This window comes from Cygnus atratus, chromosome Z (genome assembly GCF_013377495.2).
Source record: "Cygnus atratus isolate AKBS03 ecotype Queensland, Australia chromosome Z, CAtr_DNAZoo_HiC_assembly, whole genome shotgun sequence".
NCBI lineage: Eukaryota > Metazoa > Chordata > Aves > Anseriformes > Anatidae > Cygnus > Cygnus atratus.
In genome coordinates, this window is record NC_066396.1 from 35,485,469 (window position 1) to 35,511,929 (window position 26,461).

General features: G+C 33.9%; 1 protein-coding gene across 1 annotated transcript in view; it reads left to right on the top strand.

The window, feature by feature from the left end:
* CNTLN (centlein) overlaps window positions 1–26,461 on the top strand; it is a 207,473-nt gene that overhangs the window by 139,145 nt on the left and 41,867 nt on the right. The window contains 4 exon segments of the mRNA XM_035558564.2: window positions 1,266–1,359; window positions 1,361–1,441; window positions 4,367–4,460; window positions 5,122–5,345. Of these exon segments, the coding sequence (XP_035414457.1) occupies window positions 1,266–1,359; window positions 1,361–1,441; window positions 4,367–4,460; window positions 5,122–5,345 (493 nt within the window).

Here is a 26,461-nt window from a genome sequence, read left to right on the forward strand (position 1 = left end):
GTCATTCCCAACAGCTACGGGAGATGTCTTCATTTAGTGTCCTCTTAGTATGATTAATATCTACTATTCTTTATCAATAGTAGCAGTCTGAATTTCTAGATTCAATCCTTTCTTTTTCTAAATAAAACATTCTTTGTAAGCATTCAAATTAGAAAAAAAAATACACACAGTTAGAAATATTTCTGTTTTACTGCAGCACATTCGAAATACTACATTGGTTTCTGGTTTTGCCACTCAATAAGACATACTAGTATGTCAGTACGGGTTTGGGAAAGGATAAACGTGTTCCCATACAAACTCTTCATTTTCAGGCCTTTTAAAGTAGCTTCCACCTGTAAATCATTGATTTTTATGATGGTGCAACCTAGTTTGAACTTGATTGTGCCTTTTTAAATGTCTTGGTTTAAAAAGTAACAAATCAAAATTGCTTTCAGTCAAGAGATTCCTTCAGAAGTGTGTTTGCACAAATGGTGATGAATAACCATTGATGATATATAAGGTGATACATCCAAGACTTCATATTTTAAGAGAGACTTTACTGATTCAGAAAACAAAAGGTAATCTGGGACAAGGATATGAAAAACTGGAAATTAAGAGCACGTTGATATTTTAACATCAGATAACAAGTTTAAGGAAAAATTTAAAGTAGAATATAGGTTTCACATGCAGTTTCTCTGCATGGCATGCAATTTAAGTAGAAAGAATGCTGAGTTCACAGAATTTAAAAGCACTCCAAAGAGGTGCTAGATAGAGATTTCACTGAAGTACTGTTTCTGAGTTTGTCTCAGTCAATGCTACAAATAAAGTTCAATTGAAACAAAATGTTATTCAATTAAGTATTGTGCATTTTGTTGATTTCCTATCCAACGTGAAAATGAAGGAGAGAGGAAACTTAGTGTGTCTTAGTGCACCATTCACAGGCTAGAAGTATCATCAAGCAGTTCTTTGTGTGTCACTTTTGTAGACTAAAAAAGCTGTTCTTTAAGAAACAGATAATGTCTGAGAACTCTGTGCACTGTATAGTGAAACTCTTTTTGTCTGGGTTGACTTGACAAGACAGAGATTTATTTCGTACTATATTTCTAAGTATCTGTTGAATAAGTCAACTTAGTACTGTTAGTACTGTTTGGATTTTATATTAGTTTCTCTTTGTTCTTGCATGTGGTATTTTCTGTGTGCCTGCTTATTGGCTGTTTGGAACTTTTGAATGAAATTGCTAATGTTTAGCTTAATTTTGTTTTGTTTTCCCTAATGTGTTGTTTTAGTGACTCTGAAATACCAGCTTCTGAAACTTTGGAAACAGTGATTATGAAGACAATGCAAAATATTGATCCTGTGCCAGACAGAAGCAAGCAACAGGGAAAAAAAACAAATACAAGACAGTCAAAAGCCCTGCAACATTGCTCATTTAGAAGGCAAAAGCCAACGGTATAATAAAAAGGTATATAATGTAACTTGTTTTGTTCTCCTGTGCCGAGTATTGAAGTTTAATAGTTAGTATTATGACTGCTGTTCCCCTCTTAATTAATTTGACTCTCACTGTAGACTGGAAAGAAAATCTGCTTGCAGGTATTCAGTGGGTAGAGTTTCATTATCATTTAGAATATTTTCTGAACAATTAGTCTGCAAAGAATTTGGAGGATATATCAGGAGTGTAAAAGCTGATTAAAAAATGTAAACCTGCTGTAAGCTAGTCCTGCTGTCTCACAGTCAAGACAAAGAATGCCTCAGACATCCCATTAAGCTCTTTAATTCTTCATTAAGCCATACAGAACAGGGTGACGTAGCCCATAACGAAGAAATAGCAACAACCCTGTCTCCCCTCTAGCAAAATGGTGTGCTGACTAATCAAGCACAAACACCTTTCTGTTAATGTGGTGTGTTCAGAAAGTTGTCTCCATCTTGGATGCTTTTGGCTCTAGCTCTGTTCAGGAGATTCTGTTTAGAGCAAAGAGTGCTTTTAGCTTCTACTTAGCCCATTTACATTAATTTCTGGGATTTGAACCCCTTGTCTCATTCCTAACATCTATATGCTACTTTCTGACAAAACAGGGCCAGCTGGTTGTTTCCCCAATCTTTAGAAGCTCCATACAATCTGTAACAAATGACTCATTTTTGGACTTCAGAAAAGTGTCTAATAATTTTTCCCTCCTGTGTTTGCCCAAATAAATTACTTTAAATCATGGAATTTAAAACACAAGCAGACGATATTAGTTCTTAGTTCAAGAAATGGGATACTGAAACACTGAGTAACTTGCTGCTGTTTGAAAATGACCTTGAAATTGTTTATGTACAGTGATAGAATAAAGAGTTTGGAAACAGATTACCTTTTCTTAGTTTCCAAAATTTTTAAATAAATACAAACTCTCTGGTCTCATTACATATTCTTGATTGTGTGTTTTTATGAGAAGATCTATTTTTCTGTCAGAAAATCTGGAAAATGGAAAATTCTTCTGCAACTATCTGTTGGTATGGAATACACAATATTCCATCATGAGTATATGATGTATGTGAAACACTGTCATAGTGTCCTACTCCTGTTACCTCCTGCCACCTTGAACTGAACATGTACAGGACATGGCATCCAGCTGCGTCTGGGCTATCTTGGCTGGTAGTGTAGACACGGCCAGTACCTCTTCTTTTTGCTTGCATTGCATTTGCTGTCTGTTCCTATTGGAAAAGACAGAAGTATTCTGATACACTTCTTTAACAGACTGCGGGACGTGGAGCATGCACAAGAAATATCACAAGAGTGCTAAGCAGGTATGTATGCTTCAGTGGACGTTCAGGAGAAGCACCTGAAAACATGTCTTACTGTAAAAGTATGGAAAATGGCACTGAAAAAAGGTTTAGCATTGACAATTCTTGGTGTTCCTTGCACCATAGCAGGCTTTTTACTGGTATTGCAAACAGCAAAAATGATAACAAAAATCTTAAATCCCTTCTGAGGGAAACACTCCAGTTGGGTAACGGTATTCTCACACAAAAGGCCAGAAAAGCTCGTGACACAAAATTTGTAAGTGTTGAGCTATATCTGTTGTTGGAGGTGAGATTGGTTATGGCACAAAGTCTTTCTCAGTTTTGCCCCCCATGCTGTAAATACATAGTACCCTGTGCAGTATCAGGAGTCACCGACACTCTCTAAACTCATTAAGTTAGCAGAGCTGTGGCCTAGAGTGGAGATAGCCATCTTTTCACTGCAGCTATGTATGGTTATCAGTTGAGAACTTGGGTCTACTTGACATATAATCACCATCTCAGACCATCACTGGTCATCTCTTACGTCTTCCATGCTGTAGGGTCCTCTAGCCGTACTGGTAGGTACTTAGTACCAGTTTCCATTATTGCATTTGAGACACAGAAGAAAATGTAATTGATTAAGAGCATTCCCAAAAGAGACAGATTTTTTCTCTCTTTTTTTTTCTTTTTCCCCATACACATCCTATTTTCTTGTCCTTCAAATTATGTGGCAATTGTACAAATTTAGAATTCATGGCTAAACTATCCTGGAATGTCAGTACTTTGTCCAATGCAATTAACAGATTATCCATTCCTAATTACCCTTATACATTTGATGAAAAGGTATTTTAATTATGAGTATTTCCAGAAATGTGTTGCATGATATCACATAGAAATTAATTAGATTAATTGAAAAATTGGATAAACTTTGCAAACTTCAGAAGAAAAAAAAATGTTTCAAAATATACCAAGCATTTAAAAGTGAAGGAACTAGTATGTTGATTTTGATGTAAGCCATGCTCATTCTTCAGCCTCTGTTTCTGTCATTGAACATTTTACGTGTTCTGGAAATACCTTATTTTTCAAATAGAAATTTATAATTAAAAGGTATGCAGTTGATTTTTGTTGAACTGTACAAACACAGGTTTGCATTAGTAGATGCATGTACATTCATGCATCTTTAAGAATGTGTCTAATCTGATCTTATCCCTCTAGAAATAATATCACTATTCCTTTTTTTAAATGCATTTAAATATCTTGAAACAAGGGAGATTGTAGGCTTTCAAACAGTACACATCCTTTTCCCTACAAATAAATTCATACCTTATCTAGAAAAAGAAACACCTGTAGATATTAACAGGCACTCCATTTTTCTCTTTTGGGATTCTTTGGAAGGGGTTATGATTAACAGTTTTTTATTTCTTCTACATTGATGGGAAAGACACAAATTTGTACTCTTTGTGGACTGGTGTTGTAAAACTAGTTTTCAAATTATAATTCAGAAAAATTTTCATATTTTTGGAAATAATTTTTGTTGTTTCGATTAAAACTGGAAAATGATGGAGTTTTGTGGCTGGTGTGCCATTAGGAAGAAAAGCTAAGCTTCATGCTTCTGTTTTTTATTTAGATCCATTCAAAGAATAAAGACCTGGAAAAGTTACAATCCAAGAGGAAAAAGATCTGCTATCTCATAACAGCTTATCCGTCATTTCTAAGCAAAGGTAGGAATATTATATATTTTTGGCAAGTTCATAAGTAATATTGACAAAGAATTCCTGCCTGATATTTCAAAACCTCATCCATTATGTTACGTGAACTCGGTTTCTATTTTGTTGCATGATTTGCTTGTTGTCAATTTACATGAGTATGTTTTCAAAGCTTCAGGTCATTATTTTAAAATGAAATTGTCTCACAAAAAGTGATCATCAAACATCTTTTAGGTCAGTAAAGTTATTTTCTGTTTTTACTAAATCGTGCCTATTGAATCTGTTGACTAAACTAATAAGGCTTTTCATTGTTTCTTGTTCCTACTTTTTCTTTGTGTCCAACACAGTCAAGGAACAAAATGAACTGTATTTTGGCTTAGACCTTAAAAAATCTGTTACCAAGTCTTTTCTGGTAATACCAATCAGAAGCTAGAGCCATATTTAACTTTCAAGTCCTTGTTGAGTTTGCAGAGTTGGCACTTTAGAAAAAAAGCATCAAACATTTACAGGTTAACTGAATTAATTTCTCAGTTCACTTACTGAGAAGTTTTGAGTATGGTATCCTAGGAAAGTATTTTAGAGGCTAAAATAGTGTTCTGAAGGGCTAGAGGAACATCAAAAATCATCCTGTTTATGATGGTCTGTCGGTATTAGTAACATGCCATTTTATGTTTAGTGAACAGAACAAAAAGGAGAAATATCATTTTCCAGAAACCAGGCTACTCTGCTACTCTACTACGGGAAAGAATTAAGTCATTGCAGCAGCAGATAGCTGTTTTACAGAATGAAAAAAAGACAGCAGTATCTTCTGTGAAGGGATTTAAAGAAGTGAATGAAAAACTAACAGCTCAGCTACATTTGGCTGATCAGAGACTTCAAACTAGTAAATTGACCATACAGGTAAAGTCCTCCTCATTATGGTGTCTTATAATGTTCAGTTTAATTCTGTTATAATTTTGTGGAATTCTGATAACATTGCTTGTTTCTTAACTTGTGATCAAAATTATGAAATGCTATACATTAGCATGTTTTCTATGAGATACTGAATCAGATGTTATATACAGGCGTGATAAACTATTTTATTAAGACACTTCATTAGCCCTGCTGAAAAATAACTTGTTTTCACACTGATATTTTGCTTCTATTTGAATGGTGGAGAGAATTTCACCCTCAGCTTGTCGTCTGAGAATTTTCCTGAGAATTTGGTCAGTCCACTTGAACTAGCACCCTTTCTTCTATAAAGAGCAGTCACTTCTGGAGAAACTGTTTCTATATGCCCCACAAAAGGAATGCTCAAGGCAACTGGAGTTTTCTTTCAAAAGGAACTCAAACCAGTTCTATATCTATATAAACCCAGCTCTCTCTGTCAAGGTAGAAAGCTACAGAATATGATTTATGAAAATAGAGACTGACAAACTATTTGGTTAACAGCCCCCAAAATGCCAGCTTCCTTCTTTACATCAGTCTTCATTCCTACTTAATCCTTTCCCATACTATCATTCCTTACAGATTTTCCCCATTCTCATTTATATATATGTATTTTGTGTTAATCTATATGCAGCTCCTCAGCTGGAATTCTTTTCTATTCATACTGTAGTGATTGGCCTACCCTTTATAGAGCTGAATCAACAAACACTTTTGCAGTAATTGTCTCCTGTTGGTCACACACATATCCTGCTTCCAGAATTATAGTGCTACAACAGATGGACTTGCTGGAAGGAGGCAGACATTAAAAAAGAAATCAAATCCCCTCCCCCTCAAACTTCTCTGCATTTCTCTCTTTGCGCAGAAGGCAGAAGCAGTATCAGGAGCAGCACTTTTCACTTTCTTAGGGCTGGGGAACTGCTAATTTCTAGAGAAGGAAAAACCTAATTTCTGTTACTCATTTTGCATAACTATATATATGTAATGAATTGTTCAAAAATAGTTTCCAAGGTCATTGGGACCAGTGGAGATCTGCCTATCTCACAAATAGTATCATAACGTAAAGCTTCATGGACAGTATAAACTTCACAGAGAGTTATGTATAAGTAATTTATATAGGATATTCGACTTGCTCAGACATCATCATGATTTGCCTTCCTAGAAGACTACACCTTAGGTGTCCATAGGAGAGCAGTTTGGGAAACAAATTTTTTTTAAAAAAAGGCCATTATCAAGAAACTGTGTTTAAAAAAAAATGTATGAAGGTAAGTGTTGTTGTAATGTAAAAGACTGACTCCAAGCAAAATAGTATGGTCTTAGAAACCAATTTTCTTTCACTGTTCTTTTGGAAAGTTTTTTTTTTTTTTTAAAAAAAAAAAAAAGTTTGGTCAATGGTCTATTTAAAGGGTGGTGCATTCTAAGCAAAATTAAATAAATGGTGTTGCAGGTACTCAAGGAAAAATCTTTATTAGGCATGCATATTTTTTTCCTTCTCAGCAACCAATTCAAATTCCCTTTCTTATAACTAATTACTCTTCAGGTGCCATAGTAGTGCTACCAAGTGGGAAATTTAAAGCAGAGGCTTGGGCTACTTGCCAAGTGAAAATTAAGGAGGTAAAGCACCTACACAGTCACTGCAGGGTACATGCGTGTTTTAGAGAGAGAACCATGATTCAGACAGATCAAATGATTGCAAAGCACACATTTGTGGTTTTTTTTTTTTTTGGTTTGATTGTTTTTATTAGTGTTATAAAAATTGCTATCTAGAAGTGAAGTTTTAAGGTATTGCAAGTGAAATTCTATTTTTAAAACATTTTCTTCCTTATTAAAAATACTATTTTCATCTTTGTTTCTCCTCAGTGTTCCTGTTAACTTTAGGTTCTGGAATTATCTTGCACAGGTAGAAGATAAAAACCAAGGGAACAAACCAAGAAGTAAAAGATTTAGGCAATCTCTGGATTCAGGGAGGCTCTTACACACTTTAACAGTGTCAAAGTAACTAGCATACAAATATAACTTCTGTATGTAATCATGCTCCTGGGTAATTTTATATTAACAGCAAACTTGCGATGTTGGGCTAAGGTAAGTGTAGTGTTTTAGTAACTTAAACATTAACAACATGGACTTGGATGAGATGTTGCCTGAATTTCACAAAGAAAATAAATCCATTTTTACAAGGAGACAAGGGCAGATGTTCGTGCACTCAGTTCTTTGTTATAATCCTCAAGGAATCTAATGCTAGAAGATTGACTCTGGATTTAGGATTTAAATGTTCCAGATGTTCATATTGAGACATTTTACAGTTCATACAACCTAAGAACTGTCTGGCATCTGTTGATTTTCAGAATATATGTACATATATAGTTTTGTGTATTTTTCTTGAAGATACACACACACCTGTATTTATGATTGTTTCTGTTTGTAAGAGTAAGGAATGCTGAATTTTTAGTTCATTTTTTGTTTAGCCTTGTAGACTCTTTGCAGTAATGTCTATTTCTTGCTTTGTTTTGTTTCTGCAAAAGCAATTCTGTGCATATTTCTGCAAAATGTCTTTAAAGTGTCTGCACATGTGAGATTCAAAGCTTGCATTCTCCAAGGATTCACATCAATACTGAGTCAAGACCGTCTGTTCAGAAGTACAGTAGTTACATTTTGCAATCATTGTATAGAAATCACAGCTGGAGCTGATACTTAATGTAGAAGCAAAGGGATTTAGCATTTCCTTAGTTTCTTAGGAAAAACATCAGAAAGGAATTGTTAGAAAAATCCAGGATTTTTTATTTCATAAGATTTATTCCCCCCTACTCATTTGTATCACTAAGTGACTAATTATAAAAGGAGTCTATTTATTGCATACAGCAGAGCAGTGATAATTAGTGTTATGCAGTAGTTATCATTCTTGTCAGAAAAGTTCAGATAAAATTTATTGATAAAAAAGGAAAATTGTATGCAGGTTGTCATTAGTGTTTATCGTATTAAAGTTGTGGCCACTCATAGGTCTGCTGCTGAAAGGTACTGTAGGATCTTTTGCATCAGATCTCCAGTTTCTCAGGTGATGTCATAAATGCATTTCTTAACAGAACGCTGTAGACATTTGCAAACTGCTTGTATAAGGCTGCTTCAGCAGGAAACATGGATCTCAAAAGATGGGAACAAGTCAACCAGTCAACCACTGACAGGTCCTTTGGAGTGCATGATGTGAAGGTTTAACTAAAATTTTTCAGATGCATTCTTGCAGATACGCAACTACTTTTTTGATGAGTTGGATTTTTTTTAGAAGTCTCTGTATGTTTTAGCTGCAGCTCAGCCTAGGGATTTTTTTGTGATAGCATCTATAGCATTATAAAAATCTCTCTAAACTTTGTTTGAGCTGTTGAAGTTTCTATTTTCTTTGAATTTTGACGGAACATTTCTTTTTGCTGAGCTCTTATTGGGCTTTTTAAATACAGTTTGCTTTTAAGACAAAAGGAAAGTTGATCTGGTGGATTATCTCAAGAACAGAAAGGTGTAAGCATTAAAAGTAGAAAATAATAGAGCTAGAAAAAACTTTATGTTTTTAAAAGTATGTTTGTGGTTTTCTCTACATATTCTCTTGACTATTGTTTGCTGCTCAGTTTATCAGAGAACAGCTGAGAATTCCAAGCTGCATCTGCAAATTCATCAGTCTTCACTCTTCTTATAGTACCCAAATATGAGTAATAACCAACTTAGCATTATTCAGTTACCTCAAAACAAAGAAGAAACTGATGATGAACTTAGATGCATTGTAGTTACTGACTTAACTATTGTTTACACAAAGATTTCACTTTGACTTAAGTTTTTATGTGGGGTTTTTCATTTTATAAGTTTATGATTTATTTACATTGTAATTTTTGTGTGTGTGTTTTCTTTAAATTTTAAGGATTCCTAAATTTTAGGAATAAGCTTGAAATTGCAAGCTAATTTTTTTTTTAATTATTCATCAGTAAGTCAAAACTGCTTTTTGAACTTTCTCACTTTTGTTCAGTAGAATTGTAGCAGACGCATAAGCATTTTGAAAACTTTTGGTGTCTTTTAAAATAAACATTGTCCCATTAGAAATTCTTGTAAACATGTCCAGTAGTTTTAACCTAAACACTTTCATAGGTATCCAACTTACAGCTTTTTGACTCCTCTTTCACAGAAGTATTTCAGAGCTCTTGTGCTTTTTTAAATTAAGTTCATACAAAAGCTTATACATTCTGTGTCATATTTCTAAATGAAAAAATTTTTTTCTCCAGTGGCTTAAAAATATATTTTTTAAGATGCACATCAGATAATAACACATATATACAGAATATCTGATTGATACAATTTTATGAAATGTTTTAGAAGAATTAGAATTTTGAAGTCACTTTATTACTTTATTTATTACTTTATTTTGAAGTCACTATACTTTATTTAAAAAGTATAAATACAAATTTTTACAGATAGGCTGTGCAAGAGTTTACAGTTACACCAGTAGTATATGCAGGAATTCTGACTTTCATTTACAGAAATAGCTAAAAAAAAAAAAAAAAAAAAAAAAGTAAATTGTGCTGCTGTAATGGCTAAGGTAATAAAACATTGAAAATAAACTAATGAAAGTTCAATTTCTTTCTTTCCTGTTCAGCAATGCCCCTTTCCATTCTTACCAGACACATTTACGTCTAAAACATCTTACATGTATCCACTGGAGAAATAAAAATAAATAATAAAAAAGCTAAATATACCTATTTAACATCTTTGTCAAACCTCAGTGCAAAACCATGTCACAACCACCCAACCTGGGCACTGACTGCAAAAAAGCAATCAAAGAACTGTGTGAAGCTGTTTTTTGGAAGAGCCTGTTCCCGAAAATGTCAGAACAAATGTAGTTTCTCTTTCCTCCGTGTCTGGAGAAGTGTACAGATTATCCTTCCCTGACTGCTGTGAATAGCAATGGTCTTGGTCAATTTGCAGGAACTATAATCTTTAGGAACAATATTCAAAAAGAAGTGAAGACAGAATCTGAAAAAAAAATCAAAATAGTACATTTTCTATTCCACTTATATTTAAAATTTAGAAAAAGTGTAAAGGTAAAGCAGAAGCGTTAAAAGTATGATAAAACAGGATATACTGCTTGACCTTTCCAGAGTTTGTAAATACAATCTAAAACAGCAGAGGTTTATCTAATAAAACTATGTTCAAGTGGGAGGCTGAGGTCTTCTCAAAACTTGACTGGATGTAAATAGTATGTTTTTTTCTTCTGAAGTCATACTGCAGTTATCATTTTGTAGAATGCCTAGAAGAGACCTCTTTGATGGCACAACAGACAATTTAAATGTCAAAACACACCCTCAGCTTATGTGTTCTTGAGAGAAAGCCATTCTTCCTGGTCTTGCCGCAATGTTCCAGACCTAAATAACAATACTGCCTGTAAGTAGAAAAAAAATTGTCTATAATCTATTTCAAACTTTACTTCTATGGAATTTAAGTTCTATTTCAGGACCCTGCCTACAGTTTTTGAAGGCTTGGCTCTAAAGAGAATAATAGATTCTGATAGATCATAAATTAAACAAGTGACATTTAGGTTTACTAGAGTTTTTCTGAGCCTAATAAATTGAAAATCAGGTGGGATGTCAGACTTCTAAAGGCTAGAAACAGAGACAGACAAAGCTGTCTGATACTGTGAGCCTAAAATTCTCCTCTTTCAATTCCTAGTCCAAAATTCTACTAGGGATGTAATAAACTAGCTGTTTAGCTAGTTAAATGTATTTGGTCAAACTTCCAGTTCTTTAGTGAGGAATTCTCTGTATATTTTTCCTCTGGTAAATAACTGATTCAGCATTGCTGCTGGTATAAAGCAGTTCTCAAATTTCTATTTTCTATTCTGTCAGAGAAGTTGACTTGGAAATAAAATGAAGAATTGCTAAATGGTAAACATGAAAGTAACTGCCCTTTTAAAATGTATGTAAACCAAAAATATCTTAGCAATTTTTATTGTTTGTTGCATTGCAAACTTTACAACATTTTGCAGTTGGTTCCTTTAAAGAACTAGACTGTAAAATATATTTATCATGAAATTGTGCTTTCATTACAAAACAAAAATAAAGCAAAATACCTTTTACATTTCTATTGATCTCTGAAGAAAAATTACAATAAATCTGTTGAATTATTGATGAACAACAGTTGAAGTACATTGCATGTAGGAAATGTGTCTCATTCATAAATTAAAGAGAACAGTTGGCATGAACTGGAACTATGAGAGTTGTTTTATATTGATGTCAAAATGACATAACTTACAGATAGGTAAATTCTAGAAAAATATACTGTAAACAAAAAATTGTGGAGACTACATGAAGTTCATAGAATATACTTAAAACCAATACTATGTATTATTTTATCATATCATATAGAAATTCTAAATGTTATGCTGCTATACTAAAAGAAAAAACCTGTATCACAAGGATTAGCATATTCTTGTAATGTTACAAATATAGGTAGTATATCTTACATATCTGTAAGCATATTTAATATAAACATCTGATAGTATAATACAGTAATATGTACGTGTATACATATTACAGTATGGAAGATAGTATAATTTTAATATTTAATATTGTAATATGGAAGGTATATTGTAATTTTTTGGTTTATTGACTTCATGTGAAATGTAGCTTACTTTTCTCCACCTTTCATGTGATTCAATCAACCTTTCCTTGTACAGTGAATCCTACCTTATTACTAGACAAAAAATGGAACTCATTTTACATTTTTTAACCCCAAAATTTTCCTGAATAACATCCCATGTGGGACCTGGAAAAGCTCAACTAACACTGTCATAATAGGATTTCCTTTTGTCCTTTCTTTCTTGCTGAGTTGTTCTTCTGAGTAATATTTGATGGAAATATTTTGTTGTTTAACCCTCGGTGCAAATTCCTACATCTTAATGTACGTCTTAGGACAGCTCTTGTTCATGGTAACTTTTTTAAGACCTTGACATCTTAATGATTTCCATCCTTCTACGGGGCTTTATAAATAACATGTTAAATACCTAATAAAACCCTTTGCATCAACTTTAAGAATTATTTTTAATGTTTTGCGTTTTTTTGTCATCTTCATCCCTTCTTAAAAGTATTTTCAGTTTTAATTCAGCTCAGGCAAAGACAGTTGTCTATGTTGTTGGCTTTAGAAAAATGATGTAAGGAGTACAAATTCTTATACATGATATTTTTATGTAATTAGTTTTAAAGTTTTCTTTGTAAAGTAAGAAGTAAAACCCAACATCTGCCTGAGATTCTGAAAGAAAAAATAAAAAGCCACACAGTTATTCTCTTTGCTTCTCTTTTGGAAACGGGACTAAATACTCAGTATAAGAATATCTTCATTGGATTCAGTGCGATCTGGTTGTTTAATTAAAGCTAAGCACTGAACTAGACTGGGTTCTGTCTGTTATGTGAAGTTCTGTGGATGTTATATGGTTTTGTCAGATAATATTTATTCACCATCAAGTCTCACAAAAAAAAAAAGAAAGAAAAAAACAAAAATAGCACATTGACTTGGGAATAATTCTTTATTTGTTAAAGGGAGATTACATTTCGCCTATGGTAGTCTGTTTTTCTTACAGATTGTTATGGAAAAAATAGTGTGGGTTGCAATTGGAAAAGTACTCTTATGCTTGTTCATTGGAGTCCCCCAAAAAGTATTAATTAACACTAACTGCCAGTATTAGCTATGAAATTAATTTACTAACCATTTCATGCATATTCTTATTTCCATTGAATTTTATAAAATTTCAAGACCTCCAAGGTTGTAATACTTACGGTAAAAATATTTTTTTGGGTTCTAGATTTGCATGTAGGAGGTCTCTCTGTGGTGAGAAGTTCTTTTGCATTTTGAAATTACAGGAAAGAAATTACTTTAGAGGATGTAGCTACATTTATTTTTTTTTTTAATATTGCATAGTTAGCATTCTGATACGCTATGCAAACATCTGTTTGTACCATTCTGTGGGTGCTACTAAAATGCAAGAGATACATGTCTTGGTTTCTGTCAGCCATATATCCTACTGTGCAAGTTTGAATCTCCACTTGTATGTAATTGCCTGTTTAATGTGTCAGATTTTTACGTAACAGTCTCTTTTCTCATTCTCAGTGTAGGTAAAAGTTTTCCTGATTATATACATATGAAAAGTTTTCAGAAGTCATGAGAAATTGTGGAAATGCTTTTTCATTCTTTTATACTGTGAATGTTAAAGGATGAATTGATTCTGCTCTGTCCTCCTAATACACCCTTTTACCTTGCTTCTCATTCTTTAGCTCCTGTCCTAATCAATTAAATAAATTTCCATCTCTGGGGAGATAAGGAGCATAAGGTTGGTAGAGCAGGGTGCTCAGTATGGTTAGGTAAATAGATGTAGTATGAATTATTAAGAGGCAGTTTTATTCCTAATATGAGGAGGTGGATTTCCTAGTAAGTTGAAGGAGCAGGGTCATGGGGTTAAGAAAATGGCTTTAGGACCTGAAAGTACCTGGAAGTTTTATAAGCACAACCAGTTACACTGTGTGTCCCTGTGCCATGGCGATTAATTTTCTTCAGTGATCTTCACCATGTTTCATGTACTATATGAATTGGGGTTAAATGCTGTCACATGGTACACAGAGTAGACTCAATGTGTCAATTCATATCTTAAGGTTAAATCAGTACATATAAATAGTACTAAATCACTTTCTCTAGCTCAGAATCTCACATACCATGAAATTAATTTTTCAGTTGATCCCTCACATGAATGATAACATTATTTTTTTCCCAATAATGGTTTACACCTTATGCATCAGTTCCATTTGGATATGCTATGAAATTTATGACAGTCTTTTTGCTGTTTGTTTTAGAGGTATAATCTTTCAATCATTTTTTTTAAATCAGTGACAACTTAAAAATTCCAAGTCAGTGCAGGAGGATATCTTCAGTCATTGACAGCTATTCTAAACCTTCAATTATCCACCAGACACTGGCTAGAAGTATAGATCATTATGACCTCACAACAGGGTTTTTAATAAGAAAATCATTACATCATAATGAAAACCAATACATTGCCCAAGTTCATGTTGAGCAAAGCTGAATGGCTGTCTCCTTGGAACCAGGAACTCTGAAGAAAGGTGAGAGTCCTAGTAGGTAGTAAGTTGAGCATAAACTCCCAGTGCCATTGTGATAAACAGTAGCGTGTTTTTTTTGTTTATACACCAAGAATATATAAGCTGGAGACTGTGTAATAGGAGCAGAGAGTATGTTTTCTTTGGCTTTGGCATGATTTGGCTGCTTCTAGAGTACTGTCTAGCTCCAATACCCAGAATCCAAGGAAGAGTTTGAGGGAAGTAAAGATCACTTGAAGAAGACTTATGGGAAGGATTTAAAAATATGACATTCCAGAGAGCAATTAGAGTTTATAAAAGAGGAGATTAAAAGGTAACTCCAGTTTAAAAATCTAGGAAAAAGAAATTAGCTTCTAGATTCTTTAATCTAGCAAAGGAAGACTGAAAAAAAAAGAAAAAAAGAAAAAAAAAGATTCTATTTTCTTTCCATTCTGTATACTTGAATCATACTTGATATGAGGTCATTGCAAACCATGTATAACAAAAATTAACATAGAACTCACACGTTTTGGAAGATCTATTTCAAAGCTTTGCACCATTACATATCTTCCAATTCTACTATTGTTTCCTCCTTATTCATGACTGTGCTGCTTCAAATTTGAGGAACTGTTGTGAATTAAGGAAATTTTGTAATGTAAAGATATAATACAGGTTATTAAAATTGAGAATATTAGAAAGTATATATTTTCAGATGAGATTTGGAGTAAGAAAACTGCTGTGATATTGGACAATTAATCTAAAAAACGAAGAATTAGAAGTCAACTGCTTGTGTTGAGCAATGGGTAGCCTTTTGGGAGAAAATAAAAACACAAACGTTCTGTAGGAAGCATGGAAAAACAAGAGCAGACAGAGAAAGGATATGTTTAATAATGTGAGCTGAAATCATGAAAAATACAAAGAGGAAGATCTCAGCTTCAGTAATGCTCTTTTCATTATCAGAAGAATTTTTGGGAGAAATGCATGTACTTCATAGAGTAAAGCTAAGCAACAGTATTTTTGTGATGAAACTCAGAATGCATTTAACTTAATTTAAGTGCTGTGGAGAAGAGCCTGTTGGCCCCCTTTAAATGCTGGAAGGAAGAAGTCATCACTACTCAGAAACACCAAGTGATGGCACAGGGAAAATGGATAATGAAACAAAGGGAATAACCTAAAAGAAATTGATGTTCCATAATGGGCAATAGGAACATTAAAAGAGAATTAGTCTTTAGCAGAAGAAATGTAAAAAGAAGGAAAATCTGCATTTGTGGTATAGTGTATAGTGTAGTTGAGACTTACATTTTTTGGTACAGCCTTTTAGATTCTCTGGCTACAGAGCTGAGAGAAGACTAAAGGTCTTTTGCAGAAACACAGAATTTTCGAGGTTAGAAGGAACTTCTGGAGATCATCTATTCTACCCCCCCCCACACACCTCCCTGACTCAAGTAGGGCCCAGAAGAGGTTGTCCAGAACCATGTCCAGATGGCTTTTTAATATCTCCAAAGAGGGAGACTCCACAACCTCTCTCAGTCACCCTCCCAGGAAAAAAGAAGCGTTTCCTGATGTACAGACAGAACCTCCCGTGTTTCAGCTTGTGCGCATTGTCTCTTGTCCTGTCGCTGGGCACCACTGGGAAGAGCCTGGCTCTGCCTTCTTTAAACCCTTCCTTCAGATATTTGTGCGAGTAGATGATATCACCCCAGAGGCTACTCGTCTCCATGCTAAACAGTCACAACTCTGTCAGCTTTTCCTAGTAGGAAGTATGCTACAGCTTCTTAACTCTGGCCATTCCTTGAACTCTCCCATATGGGCCTGTCTCAGCCTTTAATTTAGGTAGTACATAGCTTGATGAGGAAAAATCTGAATATATAAAATTAGATAACAATTTTAAAAATATTTATTTCATATTCCTTAGTCCAGATGTAGGTTTGACTAAGGAAACAGTTTTTTAGTGAGGTACTGGTGAAATACTTAGAGAAGAAAGCATTTAATTCTAATTGAGGACAGATTAATCGTTTTTTGAGTGACCCTTCTTTGTTACAGGCTTGGCTTCCAAAGCATCAAATACTTATTTTTCAAATTATTGTTTGTGAAAAGTAAAAACTTTGGCAGAAAAAAAGAAAAAAAAACAGAATTTACTATGAGAAACAACGGAAAGGAATTTTGATAGAGAATGATTTCAATTAAAAAGCTAGAGATGATGCACTTAAAGTGAAACATTTTGGAAGCTCTCTTTTGACAAATAAGGTTAAGATAATGTTGAGGAAAGCTAAGTAGTAGGAAACATACATTTCGATTATTTCATTATAAAAGCCTGTATAGAGGCCTGAAACTACAGGAAGCATACTTCCTGTAATTTACAGTCTTCTCTACTTCGAGTAGATTCCCTGAAGAAAATAAAAATTGTCATGTTGTATTTTTAATGAAGATTAATTTGCTAAGAAAGCTGTAAGTATAATTTAAATATACTGTACTTTTATTGGTGCACACTATAATATATATTACTGTATACAGTTCAAAAGATACTGCATGCTATAGTAAATGCCGCAAACGATTGACTATTGGACTGTCCTGACTGTGTTTTTATTCTTTTGTCAAGAATTGTAAAATTTTAAATAGTGTCATTTCCATTATTCAGCAGCTTCTTTGTGATATTTGTTCTTACTTTTCATAAAAAGGAGTTAAAAACTTCTTTATATATACAAAAATGTATTTTCTTATTTACATATACTCACTGTGTATCTCCAGACTTGTCTTTGCACTGGCAGATTTTGTAGTAGACATCCTGTGTAGGGTATTCAGTTTATATATGTCAGATCCTCAAGGGCCATGGCTTTTGCCAGATGAAGCACTTTTGATTTTGAGGCTGATGAAACACAGTGCTATTATTGATCTGTGCATGACACAGCCTGTCTCTCTGCTGGCAGAGTGTAGCAACATTTATCCAGGAATTTGTGAAATGTCACTCGGATCATGTTCGTAAGGTAAACTGTGCAAAAACCAGGATCCAGGCAGAGAATCCATGAGGAATTGGACGTGACTCTCTTACTCCTTTGTCCTATCTTCTAGGTCAGGCAAAGTGTTACTTGTTAAAACAATGTCTGTGTTTTATATCAGATGTTGAAAAAGTATGATTATCACTAGGAACACCCTGTACAATACAGTTGTACTGTTGTTTTACTCAGTATTTTAGGTCACTTGGGAAAACAGTATTTTAAGTCAGTGAAGGTGATCTAAACATTGCAAGTCTATAATTTCTGTTTGTAAAAGAAAATGACAGTTCTTGTATGCTTCCAGCTAGGAAACTCTGCTTATATTCTCTAAAGAATTTAACTTTTCTTGCTTCACTTTGCCTTTAGAGATGTGGCAATGCATGTTTGTCATTAGGATGTCAGGAAGCAAGAGTGGTCACAAAGCATGTGACTGTTTCTGCCAAAGTACTGATATTTGCATGTTTTCTTTCTTTATAAATCATGATTGAATAAGGCTGCCCAGTTTTGTTAGTAGCAAATGCGTAAGTCATAAAAATTAATGAAAATTAAGTTAAATAATAAAAAAGCATGCTGCCATATGCTATTTACCTATTAGTAGAGGGTCAAAAGTGAGTTTTTGAGGCATTTTTGGTAAGTAGTGTTTCAGCTGCAGATTCACTGTTAACTGCGAAGTGGATGTTGCACCTTCTCATTAAAAATAAAATGTAAAAATAAATAATAATAATAATAATAAAAAGGTTTTAAAGTGTGAAAAACAACACCACCACAAAACCATGCAATTATTGTTTTTAACCTTCTATTTCGAGGACAGATATAACAATAACAATCTGAAAGTTAGCCATGAAGGAAAAATAATTATTGTTGTATTAATCACCTGTTTTGATTTTAAACATTAAAATGTTTAGAAAGTTTTCTAGATCATTTGATTTAAAAATATAGTTGCTAGTTAAAGAAGGAGGAAACAGGTGTTGTTGAAGTTTATGGTTTGAGTTTTGCTATTTTATATTCCAACTATAACTGATTTATTTTATTTCTGTAAGATAATTTCTGTAGTTTGAATTTCACAATACCAAATCAAGATTTACCTAATCACTTGAGTGGCAACTCAAGTTGTTGTTGTTTGTTTGTTTGTCTGTTGGTTTTTGTCTTGCTTTGGTTTGGTTTGGTGTGTGGATATGTGTGTTTATGTTGCAAAGGTCTACAGGCTGGCCAAATACAATTGTTCCTTTCGGAGAAATATGTGGATTGTATTTCATAGCATGAAGGCCACCTGCAAATCAAATCTACCACTCTTCATAGTAGAAGCATTCACAGCTTATCAAGCATTATTTTTCACAGAGAATTTCACAGAGGATATTTATTTTGCTACTTAGCCCTGGCAAGGCATTCTGTGAGATACTGTATCTTGTTTGGGGCACCACACTTAAAATATACGTATTGGAAGAAATCAACAGGAATTTTAAGACGTGTTGAAGATGCTACCTATGAGAAAAGATTCGAGGAAAGTAATTTCTGAAATAACAGATCAATGGTAAACACTGATGGAGTGTAATAGGTCCCTTCCGATGTGTAAAAGATTATTTTAAAAGGCTAATGTTCAGTATGTGCTTCTGTCTCTTTTAATGTAAGGCATAAAGAAATAGACTTATTTTTTCAAGAAGGATTATTGATATCTATGACAAATGTTCTCACTCAGAGGGCACTGAAGAACTGCAAAAGGCTGCCATGGGCATTTTTGCAGTTACACCAAAATTTTCAAGGGTAGTCTACTTACATTGCTTTGTGCAAGTGCTAAATTTAACATATTCATGACATCATTTCCAGTCTTGGTCTTGCAGTACTTAATTTTTTTGTCCTCTTCTCATTCTCAAAATGGAAAGACTGTTTTTTATCTACCTAAGACTGGAAACATATCTTAATACTGAAGAGTATGAACAATGGTGCTTGCAGCTATTCTCCATAAACTTTTATTCCTTGAATACCAAGTTCACCTTTTCTCCCATGCAGTTTATTATTCTTTGGTTTCTAGTAATACCTATCATTAACCAGAAGGGCCCATAACAACAGCTCCCACATCTTATTCTTGGGGTAATTATGTCAGAAGGAAGTATATCCTAGAACTCTGGAGAGGAACACTTTATCAAGGAGTGTAGTGATAGGATGTGGGGTAATGGCTTTATACTAAAAGAGGGTAGATTTAGATTAGATTAGGAAGAAATTTTTTACTATGATTGGGGTGAAGCAGTGGCACAGGTTGCCCAGAGAAGCTGTGGATGCCCCTTCCCTGGAAGTGTTCAAAGCCAGGTTGGATGGGGCTTTGGGCAACCTGGTGTAGTGGGAGGTATCCCTGCCCATGGCAGAGAGGGTTGGAACTGGGTGATCTTCAAGGTCCCTTCCAACGCAAACCATTCTGTGATTCTGATATTCTGTGAACTCTAGGTATGAACTTTTTTGAGCTCATCCAGAGTTAAGCAGGTAAATCTTCACTGGTTCAGCACTGTTAGGTCTTCTGTAAAGCATCAGTTTCCTGTACTTGACCCTGTTTGTCTACTGATCCCATGATGAGATTTCTCTTTCTAGTTTAATGAAGAAGAAGAATTGGTCTTCTGGGAATTGGCTCTTATTCCCACAATCTCTTGGTTAAGTTTGTGTCTGTAAAATTAATGCTCATACTTTGTTGTCCTGACTACTCCCTTTCACTTGAAAACATATCCATAGCCAGGAGTGCAAACCAGAAAAGCACAGCCTCTCTCATTACTATACCAAAGAAGACATATAAACCTGCAGGCTTCATTTGATGTTTTTTCATCTTTCTGGGCATAAAGGATTAGGAGCAAAGAATTAAGACATCAACAACAGTAAAAATGTGTTAAGAACTAAGACTACTTTTGAGACCAAAAAAAATTAAAAATCTTATTTGGGTTCTATGCATGAGATTCCTTTTCTGTAGCATTCTTTCCTTGTGATTAGCCTCATTTTTCTCTGTCTTGGACCCTGGTTGTTGCAGACAATGAATAATGGCTCACAGGATTCTTTGGCATCCCTACAGAAGTCAGACAACAATACACCTCTTTTTACCCTAAGGGAAGAGTTTTTGTACTTTTGAAGCCAGGTATGTGTGCCTGAACTGCCTGGACTTCCTAGACCTACTGCTAGAGAAGATAGGATAATGTTAGTACTTCTTGCTGATGCTCTGCGCCATCTGATTTGTTATCCCTAAATGTCATTAATTGCCTAAGTGGCAATTAATGAGGCAGTCATGGACTCTTCCCATAGTTTGTGTTGCATTCAGGTGCATTTTACGTCACTCTGGCTACCTTTGATGCCTAATGTGGCAAGAAGTTCTTTCTTGGTAATGGAGACTGTATGGCTAGCCATACCATGTCTCATGAGATTCACAGGCACTGGAAAAGCCTATATACTGTTTGATGTCTGAACTGTGCCTGTGCACAGTTTTCTGTTCATTTGGGGATTCAAAGGTGGTCCTGTGATCTTTGGGCTGTTACGTGCATCAAAGAGAAATGTATGAGTCAACCTGTATATTCTTATCTCAGTGATGCAAGCAGAACAAAATGAGGGAAATACTAAGAGATGGCAGTTGTAGATCTGCTTCAGGCTGGATCCTTGGATTGCAGGGATCTGGCGCAACCACAATATTGTCTTCAAATTATTCATGTATGTGAAAAAAATTAATCACCCAAATGAGTCACACTGTTGATCATAATTATGATATAGGGAACATATATTTCAGTTTACACATTAGCCAGAAAATACGTCGTCTCCTCCTTAAGGTCTCTTCAGCAAGTTAATATATAAGGAATACTTTACCCCAAAATGTTCACTTATGTCTGTTGTTTTAGTTGGGGTTTCAATGATAACATAATGCAAATTAAAGATAAAACTGTAGGGGTTCATTTATGAGAATCCAGGGATGAATTACCATTTTAAATTAAATGCAATACATTCCAGAGTTAATTTTTAATGCAATTAGTGATTTTGAAAAATATCTCCTATCCTGATATCCCCCCCTCACAATGTCTGTCATCAACTTCCTCATACCCCTTAGAAGTGCCTAGCAATATGCCTTTATTTTCTTACATGGAAAATCATCAAGTAATATATTATTATTTGTACTGTATTACCTTTATATGACTAGAGAAGTTCCAGACTTTTATATCTTTCATTTTCCAGCCCTTTGTTGTGTATTTTTATTTTTGACCTGCTCTGTGAGAACCCTGAACATTTCCAGTAATTAAAATTATTAATTTAATCTACACACAAAATATTTTGCTTTTACATAATTGACCGTATGAAATAATAATAATAATAATAATAATAATAATAATAATAATAATAATAATAATAATAATGTCCTGAGGACATTTTTTTCAGCTTCTGTTGATTGTGGAAGCAGTTACAAATTATTGCATAAATTCAAACCTGCACCTCATATTAATAATTTTTGTTTCTCAAATACTGCAACCCACCTTTGAGAATATTTTCTAGTATTTTTTAGTATTTTTATCTCAAAATACCCATATGACAACTCCAAACCTTTGTGTCTTTTAAAAGTGATTTCTATAAGTTTACAGAAAACAGTCTTTAACAGCTTAAAACTTGAGATTTAAGTAAATGAGAGCAATATTTAAAGATGAGGCCAGAGTATGGTAGATGGAACAGCTTTCCCTACAAGTACAGAATTCCTGCCCACTTATATATTGAGATGCAGAAATATTTCAATAGAAAATGGTTCACTCTCTAAAACAGATGGAAATGAGGAGAGGTTAAATTAATATTTCACCATTCTTTCAGCTGTTTAGTTTCTTTCTTGGTTATATTTTCTTTTAAAATAATTTTTAATTTTTAAAGATATAAAGCTGTATGCTTTTGGAAATAAACACATAAATAAAAAGAAAGTTTAAAAACAGTCTTTAAAATAGCATTTTCATTTTGGTTTCTTTCTATTTTATGCGAGCTATACGGAAAACAGATGGAAGCATTATTAATTTTTTCCCCCAATGAGTTTTAGTGCAGCATATTTGTATGTGTTATCTGAAACATATGAATACTTAGTATTGCTGCTGTTAAATTCGTAATGAGTTGTAGGGATTGTGAAATTCCCTGACTGGCTCTCATGCAAGTAGTTCATTTGCAGTGCTTAGATGTGTTAAGAGTAAGCAGGGGGAATATGGCAAGCACTATCCCTGACCCTAGATGAAAAATTCAAATTTCAAGCTTTATGAGTTTGCCCCAACTCTCATGTCTGGTGAAAATCGGATAAATACTGTGTAACGCTGCAAAAAATCGTGCAGTAAAACCTGGTCCTAACTATAAAAGAGTGCATGGATTCCATGTCTTCATTTAAAATTTTCTAGTCTCCACAAAGGTGTGGGTATTTTGCAGCAAATGTTATACATCTGATGGAAGTCTTTATTTGTATATACCAGCAGCTAAGGGGTTCAGGCAGATTAGGTTTTGGAGGACCTAAGTCAGTATGTATTTGTTTAACTAGCAATGGTAAATACCTGGAAACACTGGTTTTCTATTTTCACCATAGCTTCACAACTCACTTGCTAAGGTGTTGTGTCTGTGTAGAAGTAGTTCAAATAAGTTAAACTTTAATTGTTTATGATACTGTATAAAATACTTTAATCTCAAATGTTTTTATCTCTAAAGAATATATATTTTTTTGAGTTCCTTAATTCTTTATGTGGAATAGTGAAGGCCTTTAGGCAAGGTCCTACCCAATTGTAACATCTGTATATTGTGACAGTTTGCATCTTCACACTGGAAACTGAATTCCTACAAAAATTAAAGTACATAGTTGAGATCATATAATTGATCATAATGAAAATTCTTATATAAATAGCATTACATACATGGCTAATAGTTCTTATACTCCTTTGAAATTTGCAAGGACAGATGGAGTGCTGCATCTGCTTTAGTATGAAAGCAAGATAGTGTTCTTAATATATACGGAAATTAGGCATGGGATACAGCAGTGTTTACTCATACAGAGATATAAAACTGAAACTGATCGAAAATGCAAGCTGGAATTGAGTTGCTGCAGGTCAATAAGCTTAACTTTGAATTGCTGTTTTATACAGATGACATTTTTGAAAAGCATTTTCATCATATTAAAAAATTGTTACCTAGATTATTATAGTTTCCCTTATTCTCCATAATTTGAGAAACCATTATGTGCACAATATGCAGTTGTATACTCAGGCTTCTCTGTTGCTTATAACAATAGACGATTTGTTGGAGAATTGGGCCTAGAATGATCCACTTATACATGAGTGTTCATATGTTTCTATGGAATAGATGTAAATGCTTTGGTCTTGATCTGTGTGGCATTATTGTCCTTTACAAATATAAAAATAAAATAAAAAAGTGGACCTATCTGCACTAATTTCATATATTTTTTTCATTTCATAAAATGCCGTAGCTAGACCAAATATTGTAACGCTAAGCTTTTTTAAGTTGTAGAATAAATTTAAATTTTTTATGAACCTCATTTTGATACAAAGTAGCTACATTAAAATTGCATTAAAAGTTTTATGAAGTGATGTACAGTAAATGGCCTTTATAAACAATGATTACTCTTTGTGTTTGATCAATACTAACACATGATTAGGAAGACATTCAAAGACTTTTTTATAAAAAACAGTCTTAATTTGTTGGCAATAACACCTGTATTTCCAAGAATAGTTGAGTTTGCATTTTGTATGTGTGAAATGGCTGTTTTGAAGATAACAGTGTATGCTTTACTTTTATAAAGCTGATGAACTCTGATTGTGTTACAGTGACATTATCGATAGGACAACTGTATTTTTTTCTTTACTAAAATAACTGAGATGAAAAATATGCCTCTTATCTGCATGCTGATATCTGTATTCCTCTGCTGGGAACTAATTTAAACACTTCATGAAAGATTGACATTCTCAGTGCCTTAAACATCCTTAAAAGCTGCTTTGTTCATTGCAAACCATATTTAGTATGACCTCATAATAATGTAGCACACCTCAAGTGTCATGCCCGTCTTTACTATGCACACTGGAGCTATGTTCATCTATACTAGACAACTGCACTTCAAGGAAAGGTGTTTTTTTTCTTGATAGGCAATTAGCAGTAATTAGGAAGATTCACCTCAATAAGATGTCAACATGAGATTGTTTAAAAAAGTTGAATGTCAGTGGCTTTAAAGGAGGTTTTTTTTTTTTTTTTTTTCCCTGACACATAGGTATGGCATGTGAAACATGAAATGTTAATTTAACTTTTCTGCTTATTATTCATGCACAATATTATTTTGTCATTCAGATACTACACTGACAGAGTGCAAGGGGTGTTAAAATAGTGCTGCTAGAATAAAAAGAGGATTAATCTACCATTGGCCAATTAGCCAAAGGGTACTTAATGGTCTCTAAAGGCTACTGAAGTCTAACAACTAGCTAAAGCACTGGCAAAAAGTCCTCTATATTACCTTCATTTACTTGATATTTTGTGAAACAAAGTCTGCTGCTGATAACCACATTTGGCTAAAGAAAAAAAAACCTGAGTGATACAGTAGATTTTACAAAAAAAAAAACAGAAGAATAAGTGACAACTTTTATGTTTTATAACTTTTTCTTGCATTTGAGGGGTGTTTGTTTCAGTTTAGAAATAGGGTATTAAATCACCAAACACTTGTATTATGTATTCCTGTCTGGAATACTAAATAAGCAACCCCATAAAGCACTTGCAAGAAGAAAACTTTCACTAAGGATTTGGAATTATTGGCCTTTTCTCTATATGATCACATTAAGTATGCAGTAGAGTTGGCTTTTTAGTCTAGAATTGGTATACAGCTTTCATATTTTCAAATAGCTGCATACCACTTCTATTAATTTTAGCTTTGTTTTCTGTGATCCTTCAGGCAGAGGTAGGTTTTGATTCGAGTGAACAAAAGAGTCAAGATTGGTGGGACTTACTATAAATTTTGACTTGTATATTGTAAATATGTTTATCATGTTATAATAATATTTGATAGTATGTGTAAAATCACAAATGCCTAACTCAATGCTTACAAATGTTTTGAAAAGTTTTGTTGTGGTTTACGTTTGCAACAAGTACTGCTTATCTTGTATATTTTTCATGATTGAGATAAAGAAGAACGTTTTGCTTTAAAACCTTCAGACAAGCAGTGCTGGATTTTGAAATGGAACTTTGTACTGGAGCTGTGCAGTAGAGCAAACGTATTTTATTACCTACTGTAGGAAGTTTTTTTAGAGAAAAGAAAAGGAATTTGTTGAAATCAAGTCTACTAAAGAAATTTCCATACACACTGTGATGTTTTTGTGTGCCAGCGTTTTAGGATGCGAAGTTTCAAAGCAAATATGATTTTAACACATTTAAAGATATTTATATTGGTTATAGTTGGATTACAAAATAAGTAGTAAAATAAGGTTTTCAGTGCTTGAAGAGGATTTCAAGAATGCCAGAGTTATATCCCATTTTCAAATTTTGCCTAGAAACACATTCTATTTAATCTGCTAACAGTGTATAAACCATTTTAGAATTGTGGCAGTGCAGTAGCAACAACCACCAATAGAAATATCATTGTCACATTTGCCAGTTTCAGTAGGAGCGTGACTCTCCTGTAGACTGCTAGAAGCTCCTCACAGGGTTGTTGTGATGCAGGGGAGCAATAGGCTATTCCAGGAGCTTCCTGCGTGAATCCGTTGGGTCTTCCATGCAGTCGTGTTTCTGAGAAGAGGGCATATGGTAAAAGGCATTGCTGAGTCACTGGGAGTTTTACATTGACTACACAGAAACGGAGATTTCATCACTTATCCCTTTGTGTACAGCAGAACAGAGTGTCATGGGTATACCAGGAGCAAGGAGATTAAGATAGATGGATGTTAAAATATTGAATCTATAAACATCTGTTAAGCCAAAACACTCTGGAGGAGGTGCAGCAGACAAAGGCCGCTACATCTTGGAGGAACAG